General features: G+C 35.0%; 1 protein-coding gene across 1 annotated transcript in view; it reads right to left on the bottom strand.

Annotated features, from left to right (window-relative positions):
• The window catches only part of LOC131166672 (3-methyl-2-oxobutanoate hydroxymethyltransferase 1, mitochondrial-like), a 30,798-nt gene extending 11,361 nt beyond the window's left edge, over positions 1 to 19,437 (bottom strand). The window contains exons 1-3 of the mRNA XM_058125248.1: positions 18,928 to 19,437; positions 18,365 to 18,595; positions 18,152 to 18,289 (exon numbers count right to left, since the gene is read on the bottom strand). Coding sequence (XP_057981231.1) covers positions 18,152 to 18,289; positions 18,365 to 18,595; positions 18,928 to 19,347 — 789 coding nt within the window. The 5' untranslated portion in view covers positions 19,348 to 19,437. The remainder of the gene's footprint in view (positions 1 to 18,151; positions 18,290 to 18,364; positions 18,596 to 18,927) is intronic.
• Positions 19,438 to 20,530: the final 1,093 nt, after the last annotated feature.

Raw genomic sequence — 20,530 nt, 5'->3', positions numbered from 1 at the left:
TTAAAACATGGATTCAAAAATGAATTTAAAGATAAAGTTTGAAGATCATGAGAGCATGAGGAATAAAGAGAACTTTATGAAAGCTCAAAGAAAGATGAAGCAAGCATAAAGATCTCAAGGAATTCAAGAATTGAAAATTTAAAAGAGTCTATAGGAAATTTCATGTAAGTACTTCAAATAATTTCAATATGGATGCATGAAACTCTTAGGTTAATTTATTGAACCTAGATACCTTTGACCATATTTGGAAAATATTTTTATAAGGTCAAAATTTGTTTTAAAAAAGTCAGAATCATTTTTAGAATGAAAAGCACCAAAAAGAGGATTTTCCAAATGTTGTCAATTTTTCTACATCCGCATTTAGGTGCATTTTTCTCTATCAAAAACTCCTTATTTTAAAATGTGTTCAACATGAAAGTTGTAAGATTGTCTCTTAGCTTTCCGTTGACATCAAGATTATCAAATTTTTAGTTACACAAAAAAACGTTATGATCAAAATACTGATAGGTGCTCAAAGTTGACAGCCTGACAGATGACTGTCAAGAGCTGGACAGCCGACTGCCAGTGCACTTTGAGGCATCTATCCATTTTTTGATAGCCGACTACTGCCTTACTATCCATTTGGTTTAACTAGACACACAATTGCCAAAAATGGACAGTCATCTATCACATGGCTCTTTTGAATTTTTCATAACGGTCAAATTTTTTAAATAAGGGTTGCTTAGAGCTCAAACTTTATGAAAACTTGGGAAATACTCCAAGTCACTTAGGGATCAAGTTACATACCTTTTCAAGTCTATAAATAAGCCTCAAATATCATTGAATCAATGAATCAAGAATTCAATTAAGCAAAAATTCAAAATCTCTCTTAATTTCTCTCAAATTCTTAAGGCTCTCTCTTGCTCTCAACTTGCACGAATTCAATTGATTTTTTTTTTATTTTCTTACACCAGAATTGTGCTACAAATTCTAAATTTTTCAATCATTGAAAGAATTAAACGGTGATTGACTCACTCGAAAATGAGCAGCTCGGAAGCTATTCCAAGTATAGGAGTTCTGTCGTGTAATATTAAGTCTAATGGCTAGATTGTCTCCTCAGGGAATGCGTTCAATTTCAGATTTTATGTTCTTCCAATCAAAATTAAAAAGGTACTGAACTCAGTTCAGATTCAGGATTTGAAGATTGTTCAATTTTACTTCTCATGAATTAAATGACACGTAATTTAAAAACCCTAAAACTAACATTCACTAAATTAAAAAAACAAGTATGGAAATCCTAGTCTACTTAAGGAAATACCTAAACACGCATTATTAAAGATGGCAACTACAAATAAGGAATTAAAACATGCAATGGAAACTCAATCAAACATACACACACGCACACTAAAAATCAAACCTTTAATACGGATCAATAATTCAAACCAAGAACTCGAACAAAAATGCAAACACATAAAAAATCTAAACTTTGAATGATACCAAAAAATAAAAATGCGAACTTTAACAAAACTGAAAAATACGAACTTTGACGAAACTGACCCTAACTAAATTAATTAAATAACTTGGAACATTAAACTAATCTACGAAAAAAAATTTAACCGAAAGAGAATAAAAAAAACAATTAAACTTCAATAATAATGAAACACCCCAAATGATATTCAAAATCTAAAAATAACAATAAACTCAAATAAAAAGTTAACAATATTCAACTGATTAATTTAGTAATAATAAAAGAAAGAGAAAAGATAAGAGAGAGAGAGAGAGAGAGAGAGAGAGAGAGAGAGAGAGAAATTTGCAGGGGATGATGGTGGCTCTCAGGTGTTCTCAGCAGAGGCCACGACTGCTGGTTTGCTGTCCTATGATGGCCCTCAGCTGGTGGCCGCAACTGGAGAGGGTGGAAGCTACTGTTGCTGCGACAAGGGCTGCTTGCGTTAGTGTGCTAAGCCATGGATGCTACAGAGGGTGTTGTTCTGTGATGGCTCGATGCTGGTGCAGGGATGGAGGCTTGGGCTGGTTCGTGGGACAGCAGCTTGGGGTCTGGTGTGCCACGAGAGAGTTAACCAAGGATATTGTAGAGGAAACAGAAGCTGTTGCTGGAGGAGCTGGAATTGCAGCAAAGGGGTTGAGCAAGATGACAAACCGAAAGAGAAAAAAAAACAAGGGAAGAGAAGAAGAGATTGAGGGAAGAAAAGAGGAATCGGGAGACAGAGAGAAGAAAAGAAGAAGAAGGGAGTGAGAGAAAACGAGAGAGAGAGAGAGAGCAGGGAAAGGAAAAGAGTTTAGGGAGAGAAAGGAAGGGGAGAGAGTGGTACGCAGGGCACACCCTGTGCGGGAGAGCAAAGAGGAATTAAATAGGAAAGGTAGACTGCTGCCCTAGGATCCGTGAAGCCATGACCCAACCTGGAATGGATCTGACCCGTTTGGAAAGGGTTGACTCAGCCTGCATGGCCGGGTCACATCAGTAACCCAAGTATATATATATATATATATATTTTTTTTTTTTTTTCATTTTTTTTTTTGTTCTCTATTCTCTGCTAAATTTGACCCTTCTGGAACTTGTTTCTTGCAAAACACAAAAAATAAAAGTTGTAGATAATCCTTTCCTCTTTCTCTAAAAATTTGAATCGCCTTAATCGGAACTTGGACGAAAAAGTTATGCATGAAATACGAATAGGTGTCGATTTTGATTCTCGAAAATTTTCCTGCGATAAAATATTACCAAAAATTCATAAATTGCACAATAAAACTCAAGAATGATAATTTTTGCACTTTATTAAAATGTTGGACTAATTTGGACATTTAATTAAGAATATAAGCCGTAAAGCTCGAATAACAATGCCCAATTACGCAGTTTTGACACGTAATCACACCCCCCAACTAATGTTTTGCTAGTCTCTAGCAAATGACGTAAATGAATTTTAGGGTAGTGCCTACAATTACAAACTCCGGTAAACATGAAATCGATGCACATGCAACACAACCATACCGTTTCACATACAAGAATATAATTGGATTTCACACAGGCTTGTTCATATTCAGTATACACAACTCCAAAGCATGTCACTCATGCAAGTTTCATCGTTTATATGTCATTTAAGAGTAGTATACTCACATGAAGTTAATCAGTGGCACATTCAGAGTTAATGCAGTCATATAAGTTCGAGTGTAAACAGGTAGACTCTCGAGGTGTGTGTGATGTGTGTGACTCAGTACACCTAGGATACCAGTGAATAACTACAGAACGGTCGCTTTGACTCGGCCTAACTGGTATACCCTAAAAAACACTCAAAGAAAATGGGTTCACTCGTCGTATGTGAGGAAGAGAGTCGCGATCAAACATCCCACATACTAAAAGGAACAACGGTAAGTGTACGGAGTGGACTAGTCTAAGAAGGATCTAGCCTATCTATGAGGTGTCGAATTCTTCACCCTAACATCTTCTCACCTGCTCGCCATATCCAACCGAAACCACCCTAGATTAACTTACTCACAAACTTGTTGTGAATACATCTGAGGCATTAATCGGTTGAAGCATCTTCACACGTGGAAAACATGTGTCGTGTCCTTGACTTTTTTTTTTTTTATATGTATTTAGGCCGACATTGACATTTTATTTCATGCGCATGTTTATTTCTTGTTCTTTCTTCCGCTCATTCTTTATTTTCTGTCTTTTTTTGAGTAATAAGGACAATCTTAACACTTCCTTTATAATCTTCATACAATCAATGGGAATTGAGCTCGAATAAGGGTTCATGAATTAAATCTATCTCTAGGGGTGGCTCAGCCTTCACATTTTGAGTAGGCTACAAGACCTAGGTTTCTATCTCCCCACTAGGTGTCACCTCTAGGCTAGCAAATCAAAAACAAAGACTAGTGTACAAGAAATCATCCAAAAAAAATAGAATTGAGTTCTGTGAACTCTGATTTGATATTAACGCTCAAAGGACGATAAATAGTTCAAGTATATCTCACAAAGGTGTCATAGTCACCACGAGTGTCCTTTTAGTGCTCACAGGAACCCTAAGTGCAATAAATCGCGTGAATGTGATTATTTAGCCTCGTGAGATACATGTAGATATAAGAAATTATATAGTCAAATTAACACAAATGTATTACCAATTGAATCTTCATGGAGTCATAAGATCATATAAAGAGAAACTACGCATGATTGACTCAAGTGTGTAGTTCGTAAATTATATGTAAGTATGTGAAAGGTATGAGTCAGTGTTAAGCATGGCATAGTATAGTGTAATTCCTCAGTGCTCCTCCTTTCTTTCTCTCTCTTTTTTTTTTTTTGATCTTTTTGATTTTTTTTGTTTTTTGTTTTTTTTTTTTTGTTAAATTAAAAACCCGGTACGTGTATGTGCACAGTGTTACATGCGAATGCTCATCCCCCCCAACTAAAGTAGAACATTGTCCTTAATGTGAAAGCATAAAGGAAATAGAAAAGACTGTACACGGAAAAGGTAAGGCGCACCTAAGTAGAAAAATAATGGAAAACAGAAATCGAACTACGAGAAAATGCACCTGAAAACGAACTAAAAATAAAATAAGATAAAATAAAAGAAAAATAAGGGAAAGAAAAACATCACAATTGTCTAGCGGAGGCTCAGGAGGAATTTCGACTGGTGGCTGCAGGTCAATAAATTGCATCGGCGGTTCTCCAAATTTGAGCCGCCACAATCGATCAGTCATCATACCTGCACAAAAATCAGCCTCGAATAAATCAATATGCATTAAAATACCAAACAATATGTGTGCAGATCGACCCTCGTGTGTTGACAAGAAAGGGTTTTTATTCTACATCGTGTCCAAAAAATGTGCTTCTTTACGAATAAACGTGTGATGAGAAGTTATTGGAGAAATTACCTATAGTCTTCAAAAGTATTAACATTAAAAGTTTTACCTGATTCCTTGAAGATTAAATTCTCACCAAACTGGTCACCCTCTTTAATCGGGTGTACATAGCATCTTACCACTGCAAGGGTCTGCCTCCACATTAGGCTCCTTAACATCTGATTTAGGTGGGGGTGACGGTTCCATGATTCCTGAGCTCGAAGTATGAGGTACCACAGGTTGGTACTCTATATGAGTATTAGTCTCCTCATTAATTAACTGCTCCTCTTCTGGCCCCGTTTCCTCTAATTTTTCTTTGACCTCTTCTGGTTCAGCCGTGACTTCTATTACTGGGACAACTGATTGTCCGACGATGAGCATCTCAGGTTGGGGAAATTCTTTCTCACTTCTCGAAGTGGTGGTGGTCTCTGTTGTCTCAAGAGAAACATCATGTATTTGTTGGTGTGGCTGCTGGTACTCTTGAGGACAAGGCTAAGGTTTTGCGAGCAATTCTTCGTTTTCTAAGATGTCCAACTGTGTGCTTATCGCATTAATGGTATCCCGCAATTCATTATTATGATCGACTTGAGTTTGCATGAATTGTTGGAGCATGTTCGCCATCTGTGTTATGCAATCCTCGAAAAGGTCTGACGACGTACAGCTTAGAGGGATCTGTTGTGGCTGATATTGAGGCGGAGGGTTGTTTGGGCAGTTTGGTGGCTCGTATACATCTTCACCACCGATTGTGTTGATAGGGTGTGCAGTCATGGGTGCCTGAGTGTATCGTGTGTTGCACTGTGGGTCATTGTCAGTTAAGTAATCAAAGAATGATAATACTTTATCTGGATCCTCACTAACGGGCTCTCCATTAGACATAGTCTGGACAAAACACTTACAATCAGGGGTAAGAGCAGTACAAAAACAATCAGCTAACCTCCATGAGTCGAACCCGTGATGTGGGCAAGTACTTAACAGATCGTTGAATCGTTCCCAGCAAGCTCAAAATGTCTCGTCATCCTACCGCACAAAATTAATAATCTGTTCCTGCAAAAATTGAGTTTTCTGTGAGGGACAAAATGCATGCAGGAATTCACGCTCCACATCAACCCAATTAGTGATAGAGTGAAGTCTCAAGGAATGAAACCAAATCAGTGCCCCATCCTGCAAAGTAGCAAGAAATAAATTCAGTCTAGTAGATTCGTCAGCTCTAGCATGAGAGAAAAATATGTTGCAGGTTAACTCAAACTCTGCTAGGTGCTGATAAGGGCACTCAGATTCCGTCCCGTCGAACTCGGGTAGTAGTGATGTCCTCCCGCTCTGCATCATGAAATTAAGCTCATCATAAGGCAAAACAGTGGAAGAGGATGCAGTGGCATATTCAAGCTGCAAAAAGTCCATTATCATGCGCAGTGCAGGTACAACTATTTTTCAAAATTCAATTTTTTTCTATTTTTGTTTTCTGCCTTTTTTTTTCTTTCTCTTAAAACTAATAAAAATAACTGGAAAAACGTAAATTTGAGACTAAGAACGATATTTCCCAGCAACGGCGCCAAAAACTTGACTCACTCAAAAAATGAGCAGCTCGGAAGCTATCCCAAGTATAGGAGTTCTATCGTGTAATATTAAGCCCAAGGGCTAGATCGTCTCCTCAAGGAATGCGTTTAATTTCAGATTTTATGTTCTTCCAATCAAAATTAAAAAGGTACTAAACTCAGTTCAAATTCAGGATTTTAAAGATTGTTCAATTTTACTTCTGATGAATTAAATGGCACGTAATTTAAAAACCCTAAAACTAACATTCACGAAATTAAAAAAACAAGTATGGAAATCCTAGTCTACTTAAGGAAATACCTAAACACGCATTATTAAAGATGGCAACTACAAATAAGGAATTAAAACATGCAATGGAAACTCAATCAAACACACACACACACACACACTAAAAATCAAACCTTTAATACGGATCAATAATTCAAACCAAGAACTCGAACAAAAATGCAAACACATAAAAAATATAAACTTTGAATGATACCAAAAAATAAAAATACGAACTTTAACAAAACTGAAAAATACGAACTTTGATGAAACTGACCCTAACTAGATTAATTAAATAACTTGGAACATTAAACTAATCTACAGAAAAAAATTTAACCGAAAGAGAATAAAAAAAAACAATTAAATTTCAATAATAATGAAACACCCCAAATAATATTCAAAATCTAAAAATAACAATAAACTCAAATAAAAAGTTAACAATATTCAACTGATTAATTAGTAATAATAAAAGAAAGAGAAAAGATAAGAGAGAGAGAGAGAGAGAGAGAGAGAGAGAGAAATTTGCAGGGGATGATGGTGGCTCTCGGGTGTTCTCAGCAGAGGCCACGACTGTTGGTTTGCTGTCCTGTGATGGCCCTCAGCTGGTGGCCGCGACTGGAGAGGGTGGAAGCTACTGTTGCTGCGACAAGGGCTGCTTGCGTTAGTGTGCTTGGCCATGGCTACTATAAAGGGTGTTGTTCTGTGATGGCTCGGTGTTGGTGCGGGAATGGAGGCCTGGGCTGGTTCGTGGGACAGCAGCTTGGGGTCTGGTATGCCACGGGAGAGTTAACCGAGGATATTGTAGAGGAAACAGAAGCTGTTGCTGGAGGAGCTGGAGTTGCAGTAATGGGGTTGAGCAAGATGACAAACTGAAAGAGGAAAAAAAAAAAGGGGAAGAGAAGGAGAGATTGAGGGAAGAAAATAGGGATTGAGAGACAGAGAGAAGAAAAGAAGAAGAAGGGAGTGAGAGAAAACGAGAGAGAGAGCAGGGAAAGGAAAAGAGTTTAGGGAGAGAAAGGAAGGGGAGAGAGTGGTGCGCAGGGCACACCCTATGCGAGAGAGTAAAGAGGAATTAAATAGGAGAGGTAGACTGCTGCCCTAGGATCCGTGAAGCCACGACCCAACCCAGAATGGATCTAACCCATTTGGAAAGGGTTGACCCGACCTGCATGGCCGGGTCACATCAATAACCCAAGTATATATATATATTTTTATTTTTTGTTGTTCTCTGTTCTCCACTAAATTTGACCATTTTGGAGCTCGTTTCTCGCAAAACTCAAAAACAAAAGTTGTAGATAATCCTTTCCTCTTTCTCTAGAAATTTGAATCGCCTTGATCGGAGCTCGGACGGAAAAGTTATGCATGAAATACGAACAGGTATCGATTTTGATTCTTGAAAATTTTCCTGCGATAAAATATTACCAAAAATTCATAAATTGCACAATAAAACTAGAGAATGATAATTTTGATACTTTATTAAAATGTTGGACAAATTTGGACGTTTAATTAAGAATATAAACCGTAAAGCCCGGATAACAATGCCCAATTACGCGGTTTTAACGCGTAATCAGTGATATACTTCATTAAGCTTCAAGTTAAATTTCATATTGTTATTTACTTTGAAGTATATAGTTCTGAATTGTTGAACTAATCAGCTCTTTGAGGAGCAAATTATTTGTACGCATTTATTTGATTATTTCTTGTAGATTAATGATTCCAAGGATTGTTTGGATCGTTGGCTAAGCAAGGGGATATTGCTTAGAGAGGCGGGCTCTAGCCTAGTTAAGGAGTGACCGAACAAGGGGATATCGTTTGGAGAAGGCAGACTCTAGTCTTAACCAAGTAGTGTTGTAAAGGTATTCTTCCGCCCGTCAAAGGAACAGGTTTAGTGAATCCTTTGGTGGTTTTCCAAAGGTGAGGACGTAGGCTGGGTATAAGCTGAACCTCGTAAAAATCTCCGTCTCACTCTTTCTTTCCCAACTCTTTATTTTCAGTACATATTTAAATTGCATGGATGGTTTAAATTGAAAATCATATATACTACGTATAATTGGGAATCAAGTAAACTTAAAGTTTAATTTTGATTTTGGTTGCAGAAACAAAAAGAGAGTACGTTGGTTAAACCATATGTTGCAGAAACCATACAAAAAATACATTACTTAGTTAAACAGCGCAAAGATAAATTAACTGAGAGTTTATTTGAATTTTGAATATTGAGAAGAGTGTGAATATTGTGTTGGATTTTATATTACGTATCATACTAAGCAAATCAATTAGTACAAGGCTTCATATCAGCAAACACAAATTATCATTCACTACAGGGCTTAATTCAAATTTATATCCAGAGCTGACAACAAAAGCTATATTATGATTGAATGGTTTAAAATTTGATATCAAGTAGTTTGTGTTTATATTTCAAAGAGTGTTGAATCTTGCAAATTTCCATCAATCTAAATTGTGTTGCAGGTAACTTGTGTTTGGAAAATCATTTGGTTGTTTTTTTTCAAATTGTAAATGATTGGCTGGATTACTTGAATGATTGGTTTGGTTGCTTGGTTGCTTACATAGTTGTGTTGATTGATTGAATTAAAAGAACTAAGTTCTTGAGTGATTAAAGAATTAAACAAACAAGTCAAGAATTAGCTCAATGAAATAAAAGACGGTTAAGGATTCTTAAAGGGGAATAAAATTTTTTTAAATCCCAATTCACCTTTCCCCCCCTTTTGGACTACACATTACTTTTCAATTGGTATCAGAGCAGGGTTATAGAAAAACTTAATTAGTAGTTATAAAAAAATGTTAATGGCTAACTTGGGCGTAGCTTCCTTTAGAGAGGGACAATCTTCAACTAGGCCACCAATCATTTGTGGACACAACTATACATTTTGGAAAAAGGGAATGCAAATATACCTTCAAACCATGGATTGGAAAGTTTGGGAGGTTGTCATGGATGGTGATCTAATTCCTACCATATTAGTAGATGGAAAACAAATACCTAAGAAAAAGAAAGACATGACTGAAAGAGATTATAAAATGTTGCAAATAAATTCTATGCTATGAATGCTCTATATTGTGCTTTAGATGCCAATGAATTTAATAGAATAATGGCTTGTAAATCAGCTAAAGAAATATGGGACAAGCTAGAAGTCACCTACGAAGGCACTATAGATGTTAGGGATAATAAGATCGATATGCTTACGAGTGAATATGAAGCTTTTAGGATGACCTAGATGAATCCATAACTAATATGTTTTTCAAGGTTCACTCACATAATAAATTCCCTAAATGCACTAGGAAAAACCTACACTACTTATGAGATGATTACGAAAATTCTTAGAGGGCTGCCACCAAAATGGGAACCAAAAGCCACTATCATAACGTAAGGAAGAAATTTGAAAACCACTTCCTTAGATGAACTTATAGGTTTTCTCCTCACATACGAAATGGCAATAAATGAAAAGAGTGGAAAAACCAAAGCCCAAGAATCAATAGTCTTTAAAGCTTTAAAAGAAAACTCAAGTAGTGAAATGGATGAAGATGAAGAAGCCTTCATATCTAAAAAGCTAGCAAGGATACTAAGAAGGAGGAACAAATTTAAAAGAAAAAACCAAGACTCCGAATCAGATGAAGAAGAAGAAGAAATTAGCAAAAAGAAATCTAAAAGTAAAACTCCTACATGCTATAATTGCAACAAAACTGGACATTTAAAACCGAAATGTCCTCTACTTAAGAAATAGTCTAAGAAAAAAAAGACAAAGGCCATAAAAGCCACTACTTGGGATATGATGAGTACAAGCAGTTTGGAAAATGAATCAAGGGACCAAGAGGTTACTTATACGTGCTTTATGGCTTGGGACGATGAGGAAAGCTCCTCATCTAAATCTTCAAATAATTCTTGCAGTGCTAAATCCAGTGATGAGTGTATGTCATCTTATGATGAATTACAAAATGATTTATTCAAAGTATATAATATGCTAATTAAATTAACCAAACAAAACACATCATTAAAAAACAAGAATGAAGGAATGATGAAAGAACTAGAATCTCTTAGAAATGCTGAAAGAAAAAAGGATTCAAAAATCAAGAAAATAGAAAGTAAGAATGAAGCTATGACAAAGGAGTTAGAATCCAAAAATCTTGCTGAAAAGGAAAAAGACTTGAAAATCAAAGAATTAGAATGCAAGAATAAAAAAATGATAGAAGACCTTCGATCCCTATCCTTTACGGTATATGAGAAAGATATATATATTTCTACATTAGAGGATAAAATCAGAAAATTATCTCTAGAATTAGAGAAATCACAAAAGAAGGTTGATGACAAGAAAGATAAAGAGATAAATGATCTCAAGAATCAAATTGAAGATAAAGAAAATATCATTTATAACTTTACAAAAGGAAAAAAAAAAAAACTTTGACAAAATGGTAGGCTCCCAAAGAATGTTTCTAAACAAAGAAAATATTGGATTTAATGGAATTGAAAAAAAAAAAAAAAAAAGGAATCTTTACATGGGTTATTTCTCAAAAGCCTCCAAAGATAATGCAAGCACATCCTTTAATGCTTACACTAACACCATATGCCATCAATGTAAGAAAAAATGGCATATAAAGTTTGAATGTCCATTTAAGAGAAAAGGTGTGAAAACTAAACAAATATGGAGAGTTAAAAAAACATCCTTTATGAAGCCAATCGGACCCAAGAAAGTATGGGTACGGAGATGATAGACTAATTTATAAATGAAAAACTCCATGGATTAAGTCATTCCCTTTAAAAATTGAGAAAGTAACTTAATTCATGATTAACAAACAAACTAGTTAAAATAGAAAAACTTAAAGATGAGTTTAAGATAAGTTTGAGAATGAATGCCTATATGAGATGCTATATGTTTACATGCCTATATGATATGCTACATGATATGCTTATATTGAAAATTTATAGCTCACTATGTTGAAAATTTGAGCATGAGATTATTGAGTATAAGCATGAATTTTGATATGAGATTAATTCTTGATCATGCATGCTATTGATGAATTACATAGATAGACTTGCTGCTTTTTATATTGATATCCATGAGATATGAGAGATATAAAGGTTATATTGGTATCCATGTGTTGTGTATAATGTGATAATGACTTTGGTATCTATAAAGTCTTTGGTATCCATGAATATTTTTGGTATCACATTTTAAAAATTTTAATTGGTATCACAATCTAAAAGTTCAGTTTGTTTTTAAGCATGACAAGAATAATTATATCTATGAGCATAGCATTGATGATATGAGCATAATATTGATTTTTGATACATAATGTGAATCAATGTTTTGAAATATAGGATGATGAAAGCAAAATTGATAAAAAAACTGAATGTATTGAATTTAAGGGGAGTGTTATGTCATATTGCTTATATTATGATTATTTCCCTATTAATCAATTCAGAGAATTTTCAAAAAAAAAAAAAAGCTCAATTGGTATCATGAATTAAATTTTCAATTGGTATCATGAATTTTAAATAGATATCATGAATTCAATTTTAAATCGGTATCATAAAATCAACAATTGAAATCTTGAATATTGTCTAAAGGAAAAAGCTGTTAATAATGAAGTTACAAATCATATACTTGAATGTTATAACACACTTCACATGCTATATTGAAAAATAATAAATTGAGTGTGTTCATATGTTTGATACGCATGTTTGATGATATGCTCAACATATGATTTTACTTGAACTTAATCATTTTTTTTTTCCTTTTTGATGGATGTCAAAAGGGGGAGAAGTTTTAAAGCAAAAATTGAGCATAGTATTGCAAGTTACAAAAATTGAGCATGAACATAATATATATCAAAAGGAAAAATATTTGATAGTGATGAGCATGATTGTAAAAGAGGTTTTGAAATTGATATTGATCTTACAAATATTGTTAAGATGATGCTTATTGAAAGGCGGAGTCTTTTTAAAGCTCACTCCAATTTTTACTTCTTGTTTGTTATCGTAAAAAATAAGGAGATTTTTGGCCTTACAATGTTTAACATCTTGTTTTGATGCTAACAAACAAGTAGAACTTAACATAGTTGGTTAAGTGTTGTCATTTCAGGATTCTATGATAAATGCAATGTCATGTGTTCACAAAGATTCATGAAAGCTTATATTTCAAAGAAGTATGATTAATATGAAGCTTAAAACATGGATTCAAAAATAGATTTAAAGATAAAACTTGAAGATCATGAGAGCATGAGGAATAAAGAGAACTTTATGAAAGCTCAAAGAAAGATGAAGCAAGTATAAAGACCTCAAGGAATTCAAGAATTGAAAATTTGAAAGAGTCTATAGGAAATTTCATGTAAGTACTTCAAATAATTTCAATATGGATGCATGAAACTCTTAGATTAATTTATTGGACCTAGTTACCTTTGAACATATTTGGAAAATATTTTTATAAGGTCAAAAATTGTTTCAAAAATGTCAAAATTATTTTTGGAATGAAAAGCACCAAAAAGAGGATTTTCCATATATTGTCAATTTTTCTACATCCGAATTGAGGTGCATTTTTCTCTATCAAACACTCTTTATTTGAAAATGTGTTAAACATAAAAGTTGTATGATGTTCTATTAGCTTTCTTTTGACACCAAGCTCGTCAAAATTTTGAGTTACACAAAAAAAGTTATGATCAAAAGACTGAAGGGTGCTTGAAGTTGATAGCTTGACAGACGACTGTCAAGAACTGGACAGCCGACTGCCAGTGCACTTCGAAGCGTCTGTCCGTGTTTGGATAGCCAACTACCACCTTACTTTCCCTTTGGTTTAACTAGATAGACGACTACCAAAAATGGATAATCATCTGTCACGCGGCTGTTTTGAATTTTTCATAACTGTCAAATTTTTTAAATGAGGTTGCTTGGGGCTCAAACTTTGTGAAAACTTGGGGAATACTCCAAGTCACTTGGGGATCAAGTTATATACCTTTTCAAGTCTATGAATAAGCCCCAAAGATCATTTAATCAATGAACCAAGAATTGAATTCAGCAAAAATTCAAAATCTCTCTCAATTGGTCTCAAATTTTTAAGGCTCTCTCTTGCTCTCAACTTGCACGAATTCAACTGAGTTTTTGTTGATCTTCTTCCACTGGAATTGTGCTACAAATTTTAAATCTTTCAATCATTGAAAGAATTAATCGGTGATATACTTCATTAAGCTTCAAGTTAAATTTCATATTGTTATTTACTTTGAAGTATATAGTTCTGAATTATTGTACTAATCAGCTCTTTGAGGAGCAAATTATTTGTACGCATCTATTTGATATATTTCTTGTAGATTGAAAATTCTAAGGATTTTTTAGATTGTTGGCTAAGCAAGGGGGTTTTGCTCAGTGAGGCGGGCTCTAACCTAGTTAAGGAATGACCAGATGAGGGGATATTGTTTGGAGAAGCCAAGCTCTAACCTTAACCAAGTAGTGTTGTAAAGGTATTCTTCCACCCGTCAAAGGAACATGTTTAGTCAATCTCTTGGTGGTTTGCCAAAGGTAAGGACGTAGGCTGGGTATAAGCTGAACCTCGTAAAAATCTCTGTCTCACTCTTTCTTTCCCTACTCTTTATTTTCAGTACATATTTAAATTGTGTGGATGGTTTAAATTGAAAATCGTATATATTACATATATTTGGGAATCAAGTAAACTTAAAGTTTAATTTTGATTTGAGTTGCGAAAACCGAAAGGGAGTACGTTTGTTATACCATATCTTGTGGAAACTATACGGGAGTATGTTAATTGGTTAAACATCCCAAAGATAAATTAAATGAGAGTTTATTTGAATTTTGAATATTGGGAAGACTCTAAATACTGTGTTGGATTTTATATTACATATCATATTAAGCAAATCAATTAATACAAGGCTTCACATCAGCAAACACAAATTATCATTCACTATAGAGATTAATTCAAATTTATACCCAAGGCTGACAACAAAAGCTATATTATGATTGAATGGTTTAAAATTTGATATTGAGTAGTTTGTGTTTATATTTCAAAGAGTGTTAAATCTTGAAAATTTCCATCAATCTAAATTGTGCTTTAGGTAACTTGTGCTTGGCAAATCATTTGGCTGTTTGTTTTCAAATTGTGGATGATTGGCTTGGTTGCTTGAATGATTGATTTGGTTGCTTGGTTGTTTACATAGTTGTGTTGATTGATTGAATTAAAAGAACTAAGTTTTTGAGTGATTAAATAATTAAACAAACAAGTCAAGAATTAGCTTAATGAAATAAAAGAAGGTTAAGAATTCTTAAAGGGGAATAATTTTTTTTTTAAATCCAAATTCACCCCCCCCCCTCCCCTCTTAGGACTACACCTTACTTTTCAGTAATTTTTTTAAAGTATTTTTTTTTTTCACAAATAGGAATGTTGGGCACCATATGCATGATTCAAAGATGTCACAACACATATGAAATAAGAATGCCCAACATGAAATATGATATTGAATTTTAACATGATTGAGAAGTGTGTGATCATATATTCATTTGAATATTTACCCTTTTTGATTGATGTCAAAAGGGGAGTAGTATTTGAGCAAAAATTTTGGCATGATTGAGAGCATGATATTGATTTTTGAGCATGTTGAGCATGATATTGAAAAATCATATTTGAGCATGTTGAGCATGATGGCATGATAGTGAAAAATCATATTTGAGCATGTTGAGCATGATAAGAATGAAGAATTGAGCAATGAGCAAGATTGGTCTTGAATCTACAAATTATTAAAATTATTCTTATTGTAAGGGGGAGTAGAATAATGCTAGTCGTAATGGGGAGATATTTTTTAACACTTATTCATATTTTTTGCTCCTCATTTGTCATCATCAAAAAGGGGAGATTGTTTGCCTAACTGAGCTTGTCAATCTTATATATTTTGATGATAATAAAATGAAGAATGCTTTAACATGTAATGTTGAGTGATTTGACTTCAGATCTAGGTAAAAGGACACTCACGGTTGATAAGCCGAAGATCAATGTCAATTTAGTTGAAGCTCCTCAAAATATTAAAGTAATGAATGACAAATGAAGAGGTTAAAGGCCAAGCAAATCTTAAAGTCAAAAGTGAACCTCAAGAGGTTGAAGGAGGCTAAAGGACTTAATGATTAAGGAGACCATGATTAGAAGGATTGTTGTAAGTATTTCAAAGCCATTACCATCTAGATATGTGAAACTCTTATAAATCAAAAGAAACTACGAAACACACTTTTTTTAAAGACCTTAAAATATGTTTTTGAAATCAAAATAACAAAGGTCTCAAAGGAAGAAAAGTTTTCAAAGAATATAAGGGAAAGACTGAGAGCCAAGCGAGTGCCAAGTTTTAGAAGAAGTAAACTTGGGAGGCAGTAGGGTGCCAGACGACTGTCTAAGCATTGTCAGGCGCCTAAGTGGTAAAGCCAAGCAACTGCCTGTGTCTTGATAGGTGACTGCCAACCTTCTAGTTGTCTAGTTTTCATTATGGCAGGCAAGTGCCAGGTCATGGCAGGCGACTGCCACTCAGAATAGATCTTTAATACTCAACGGGAAGATTGTCAAAATTTTGAATTTCAAAATTTATTCTATAATTTAATACTTTTTGAAAAGTTACCTAATTAAATGAGGAAACTCTTCTTTGAAACAGTCTATAAATATCTCATTTAAGCAATGAAAAATGTACAAGCAAAGTAAGCAAAAAGAGCAAATGAGCTATACGCTGAAGCTATCCTTACACTGAAATTCTCCTTAAGTTCTTCTTGCTCACATCATTTTGCTGGAGAAAATCTTTATGATTTTGGTGGATTGAAAAATCAAAAGCTTGGTTCCGAGTTGCATTCAAATTTTTTTTAAGAACCATCGGTGACTTCTAAACTTTTAAAACTTCATATTTTCTATTTAATTTTGGTTTTTGAAGTACGATTTAGAAATTAATTTGTACAACCTGTTCTGAATTTTGAGAGTATTTTTGTATGCAGAATTTATCTTGTACTCTTGTAGATTATGACGATTCCAGGTTTGTTGGATTGTTGGATAGGCGAGGGGATATCGCTTAGAGAGGTGCTGCTCTAGCCTAAGTAAAAGAGTGACCAAACGAGGGTATATCGTTTGCAGAGGCGGGTTCTAGCCTACTGAAGGAGTGTGTAAAGGTTTTTATTCCACCTGGAAGGAACAAGGTATAGTGAACTCTTTAGGCGGTTGACCTAAGGCGAGGATGTAGGCTGGGTATCAGCCGAACCTCGTAAAAGTGGTGGTGTCACTCTCTTTCCCTTACTCTCTTTTAATTTTAGCAATGATATAACATGCGTGGATGGTTAGTACTTTGAATTATAAAAGTAACACGTATTAGAAATTATGTAAACCCAAATCCTAAATTTTTCATGGGCTTGCGGAAACCGAAAGGGAGTACGTTGGTTAATTGATATTTTACAAAAACCGAAACGAAGTACGTTGATTGGTTAACATCCCAAAACCTATTAGCTGAAGGTTTATTTAAATTCTAATATTGTAAAAGTTATTAGATGTTATTTTAAATATTCAAATTCAAAAGCCAACTACAGGAATTGAACTTTCATATACAGAGCCGCTAAATATTGCAACTTGATTTCTTATAGAATGGTTGTTTTACTTGAAAAGTTAATTCATTGATTGTGGATGTAAGAGTTTGTGTGGATTGCCCAATTAACAAAAATACAAGAAATTCTTAAAAGATTGCAAAAAGGGACAAGAACTTTTAAAAAAGATTTAAGGAATTTTTAAATAACTCAATTCACCCTCCCTCTTCGGACTACACCTTAGGTTTCAGAATCATCATTGGTTCAGACAACGTGTTCACTCGGAGACCAACTACAGGTCATGAATTTCACAGAGGTACTACTAGGACATGATTTTCACGACATTTCTCAATGAACCACTGAGCTACTGAAGAACCTAGTCCAACTTTTTGGATTGGAGCTGAACACTGTTAAACCATCCTTCTAGCCACTCACTAACAAGCAGTAATTTGGGTACTTCTCAAAGAAAAACTACAATGTGTAGAATCCATAAAAATAACAAAAATATATAAACAACTAGACCTTATTCAATGAACCACTGAGCATGAACTCTTGTAACAGTACAAGGCCGTCCCTGGGCCGCATGCTCTCTGCCATGCGAGGATAGGGGAGGGTCGTCACAGTGTTGTAGCCTTACCCCTACTTTTTATTCAGAGAGGCTGTTTCCTTGGATTCGAACCCGTGATCTATCGGTCACAAAGGAGCAATCTTAACAATATAACAACGCAAATTTCAAGAACACAATGGCAGTAGCACTATGTATAGAATCCATAAAAATAACAATGTGAAACTAAAAAATTAAGGCTTATTTACAGTAAAAAAATATAAAAGCACTTCTTGTAAATATATATGATCATTCATACAGCTATCAATCCAATATATAATGAAATTCAAATCAACAATATTCTTCTATTCCCGTTAGAAAGAACAGAGAGAACTAAATACACAAACCTGTCCACTGCAGAAAGGCCCAGCTCCGATGCCAATGGTGGGGATTTGAATAGCAGAAGTCACAGCAGCAGCCACAGCTGGCGGCACACATTCCAGTACAACAGAGAAACACCCAGCTTCCTGCAATGCTAGTGCAGTCTCCGCAACCCGCACAGGGCAAACCAATTCAATTTAACAAGAAGGCGAAGCAAGCAAAGATATAGATGCTTGTGCCTCTATCTGGAAAGAGAGAGAGACCTTGACAGCACTAGCAACATTTTTCCCCTGAGGTCTAAATCCCCCAAGAACACTAATAGCCTGAGCAGTAAGTCCCACATGCCCCATGACTGCAACACCAGCATCAAAAATAGCTTTTGCTGCCGTGATTCTTGAAGGCGAACCTCCTTCCAATTTTATTGCGTCCAATCCTCCTTCCTTCAGAATCCTAACCGCAGTATCAACTGCCTGGTCAAAATCCAAACTGCAACACATCAACCACCGTTGAACATTTTAACCCGAACTCGAATCAGTAAGATCAAAACTAGAAAATCTTAATTGAACAGGCATGGATGTCTAAAGTATTCTAAGAATTTAAAAAGAACTTGGGAATGATTCGTACAATTGAATATTCTGCCAAAGAGCAGAACAAAAGGGTCTAATACATCCTTTATCAAAAGTAGCAAATTGGAAAAAAAAAAATAAAAAGTAAAATAAAAATGGTCACGATCCACATCTAAATCGGGGAAAAAAAAGAAAAAAAAAACTGTTGTGAACAATTTTAAATATTTGAACAATACCTGCTGAGAGCTTGACTCGTAGGTGCCGAACGGAAGATCGCCGACGAGGAGGGGGTTATTGGTGCCGCGGGCGACGGCGCGGCAATGAACGAGCATCTCGTCGAGGGTAATGGGGAGAGTGGTGTCGTGGCCGTGGACGACCATCGCGGCGGAGTCTCCGACGACGCAGATGTGGATGCCGGCGGTGTCGAGGTGGACCGCGGAGGGGTTGTCGTAGGCGGTGACGACGGCGATGGGCTGGCCCCTGCGGTACATCTGCCTGAGGTGGGTGAGGGTCACTCGCTGAGATGGGTTCTGGAGCTTGGGTCCACCGTAGACAGTGTTTTGAGGGACATTGCTTATGCACCTGAGGTGGTTCAGGAGTGAGGCGCGTCGGATCATGCGAGAAGCGTTTGATGAGAGGGTGGAGTAGATGACCATTTCTGAGGAGGAGGGGTGAGGGTTCGCGAATACTGATTTTGTGACCAATGCTTGAATGAACTAAAGAATGAATAAATTGGAGTCGGTGAGGCAAACGACATGGCTGAATGAATGAAGCGTTTGATGACAGTGTTTTTTGCTGTGCCACCCGCGACTGAATGAATGAACGAAGGAAACGACATGGCTGCTTCACTGCATTGGACAATAGTAAGAAAATGTTATTCAAACGCTGCTCTAATATTGAGTTTTTTTTTTTCCCCGAATTTAATATTATTTTAATTAAACTTATTTTCAAAATTATATTTGCCAAATTGATGCGTTAAAAAAAGAAAAAAAAAATACTTGTCTATCCCGCATTTTTTAAACAAAAGACATTGAATAATCCAGCGTTTCTTAATATAAACATAAAAACACAAGTGTGCTATGGTCATTAAAAGATACCATACCAAATAGCGTTTTTTACTAAGTTATATTTCATCTTCTTCTTCCTCTTTCTCTATTTTCGAAAAGGAGAATCGAGAGCAAAGAGGGAGGCAACACAAAGTCAACTTTTTGAAGGATTTTGCTGGTGACCGATGTGATTCAGATTGTATAATACGAATGTTCTGCCTACGAAGCACAAGTAAATGTTGAGAGAGCATTATAAAAGCAACAAAAATGAGGTATGTTCTCTCACATTCAACGTTGTTGAAAACTCTAATTTCTTGTAATATGAAATTTGAGTTGAAATCCTAAAAAGTTTTTATTAGTTTGAAGTAGAAATTGGTATTTTTGTATATTAAATTAGTTCATGTTAAAGTCAATTTAGTGATTTGAAGCATCATTGTGGAACTCTCAAATTCATGGTAGCGGTTTTTTTTTTTTTCGTGTTTGAACTTTTCATTTATAAATGATGAATAAAGGTTAAATTTTGTTTGTACAAATGATAAATGCATATTAAATTTTTGAATGCATATGAAAATTTTCATTATATGTAAATTTTATTTTCCATTTGTGTGCATATTAAATATAGTTTTAATTTTGAAGTAAGAAGGTTTGAATGAGAAGTTTTTATGTGAGTGTTTTTATTAAATTTCATGATTATTTGAATGTTTAATTTGCAGTGTGTAAATTGTTGAGGTTAGAGTTGCATTTAATCTTATGTTTATAAGAATCTACGAATAATGAATGTGAAAATTTGTTA

Source organism: Malania oleifera, chromosome 10 (genome assembly GCF_029873635.1).
Source record: "Malania oleifera isolate guangnan ecotype guangnan chromosome 10, ASM2987363v1, whole genome shotgun sequence".
Taxonomy (NCBI): Eukaryota; Viridiplantae; Streptophyta; class Magnoliopsida; order Santalales; family Ximeniaceae; genus Malania; species Malania oleifera.
The sequence above is the reverse complement of the archived record's forward strand: the minus strand, read 5'-3'. Positions and strand labels throughout refer to the sequence as shown.